Raw genomic sequence first — 1135 nt, 5'->3', positions numbered from 1 at the left:
GGATACAGACTAACACGGCTGCTACTCTGAAACCTGCTTAAGTAGAGAAGCTGTTTAGCTTCTCCAGTTCCACCTTAACAATTTAGACTTTGTTTTGCTACAAACACAACCACTTGAGATCATCTGGCATGTCGAGCCTGCTAAATTTTGGCTACATACCTAGAAAGTGTATTATCGAAATAGCCAGCAAGTGCTACTTCTACTGCTTCACCAACACAAAAGCTGCACCCCAAGACATCCCGGTACAAGAACTGCAAAGCCCCTCATTTGGTACCGGTTTCCTGCTGGATCCGGCTAGTTTTTGGCAGCACGCCCGCTTTCCCCCCTTTCAGCATCTAAGCGAAGTACAAATGCCACTTCTCCCCGTCTACTTTTTGTAAGCATGTTCCTTGGCGTCTCCTGGGAGTCTTCACAAATGAGCGCTCCCGGGACATTTAAATGCCCTGCAGCTCTCAGATCGTGGGCGAGACTGACAGAAAAGGCGGTCCGCGTATCAGGACAGGAACAGGGACGAGCCCTCTCCCCGTGCCCGATCTCCCCCACCTCCTTACCTAGCCAGTAGTGCAGCTTGTAGAAGGTGGCGTTGCTCTTCTTCAGGGTGTGGAGCACCAGGTACGCATCCCCCACGTAGAAATTGCCGTGCAAGTTCTCAGGCACCGGCACCAGGTCCAGCTTCTCGATCCTCCAGATCTGCAGGCCATTCTTCTGGCCAGCGTTGGCAAACTCCTTGTGGTACAGCTCGGGGGGCATGGTCCGGCAGGGGCGAGAGAGAGAGAGAAGCGGAAGGGACGCCGCGCTGGAGCCAAGTAACTCAGAAAAAGTCCAAGTCCAGCTCCGCTCCTGACTCTAAGCCGCAGCGGCCGGGCCAGGCAGCTTTATAAAGCGAACCCGATTGGCCCAGATGCACTCAAGGGGCGGGGCCTGGGACTCCGCTTGCTGCCTCCCCGCTGGGGCTGGGAGTCGGTCGGCAGCCGGCCGGGGGAGCTCCCGTGCGGCGCCTCCAGAGATCGGGGCCACTTGCCCGCGCCTGCGGTTAGTGCTGGTCAAAGGCTGCTTGTGCTGGAGAACAGGAGAGTCTTTGAGGAGCGAGTCTTCGGCCAGTCTCCAGGGCCTGACGCTGACCCTGCTCTCGCTT

At 56.9% G+C, this 1135-nt stretch overlaps 1 protein-coding gene across 1 annotated transcript in view; it reads right to left on the bottom strand.

Moving 5' to 3' along the window:
• SCIN (scinderin) overlaps nt 1–866 on the bottom strand; it is a 97072-nt gene extending 96206 nt beyond the window's left edge. The window contains exon 1 of the mRNA XM_034760541.1: nt 552–866. Within this exon, the coding sequence (XP_034616432.1) occupies nt 552–750 (199 nt within the window). The 5' untranslated portion in view covers nt 751–866. The remainder of the gene's footprint in view (nt 1–551) is intronic.
• Between the last annotated feature and the right edge of the window lie 269 nt (nt 867–1135).

This window comes from Trachemys scripta, chromosome 2, assembly GCF_013100865.1.
Source record: "Trachemys scripta elegans isolate TJP31775 chromosome 2, CAS_Tse_1.0, whole genome shotgun sequence".
Taxonomy (NCBI): domain Eukaryota; kingdom Metazoa; phylum Chordata; order Testudines; family Emydidae; genus Trachemys; species Trachemys scripta.
Note: the sequence above shows the minus strand (reverse complement) of the source record. Positions and strands in the feature narration are given on the sequence as shown.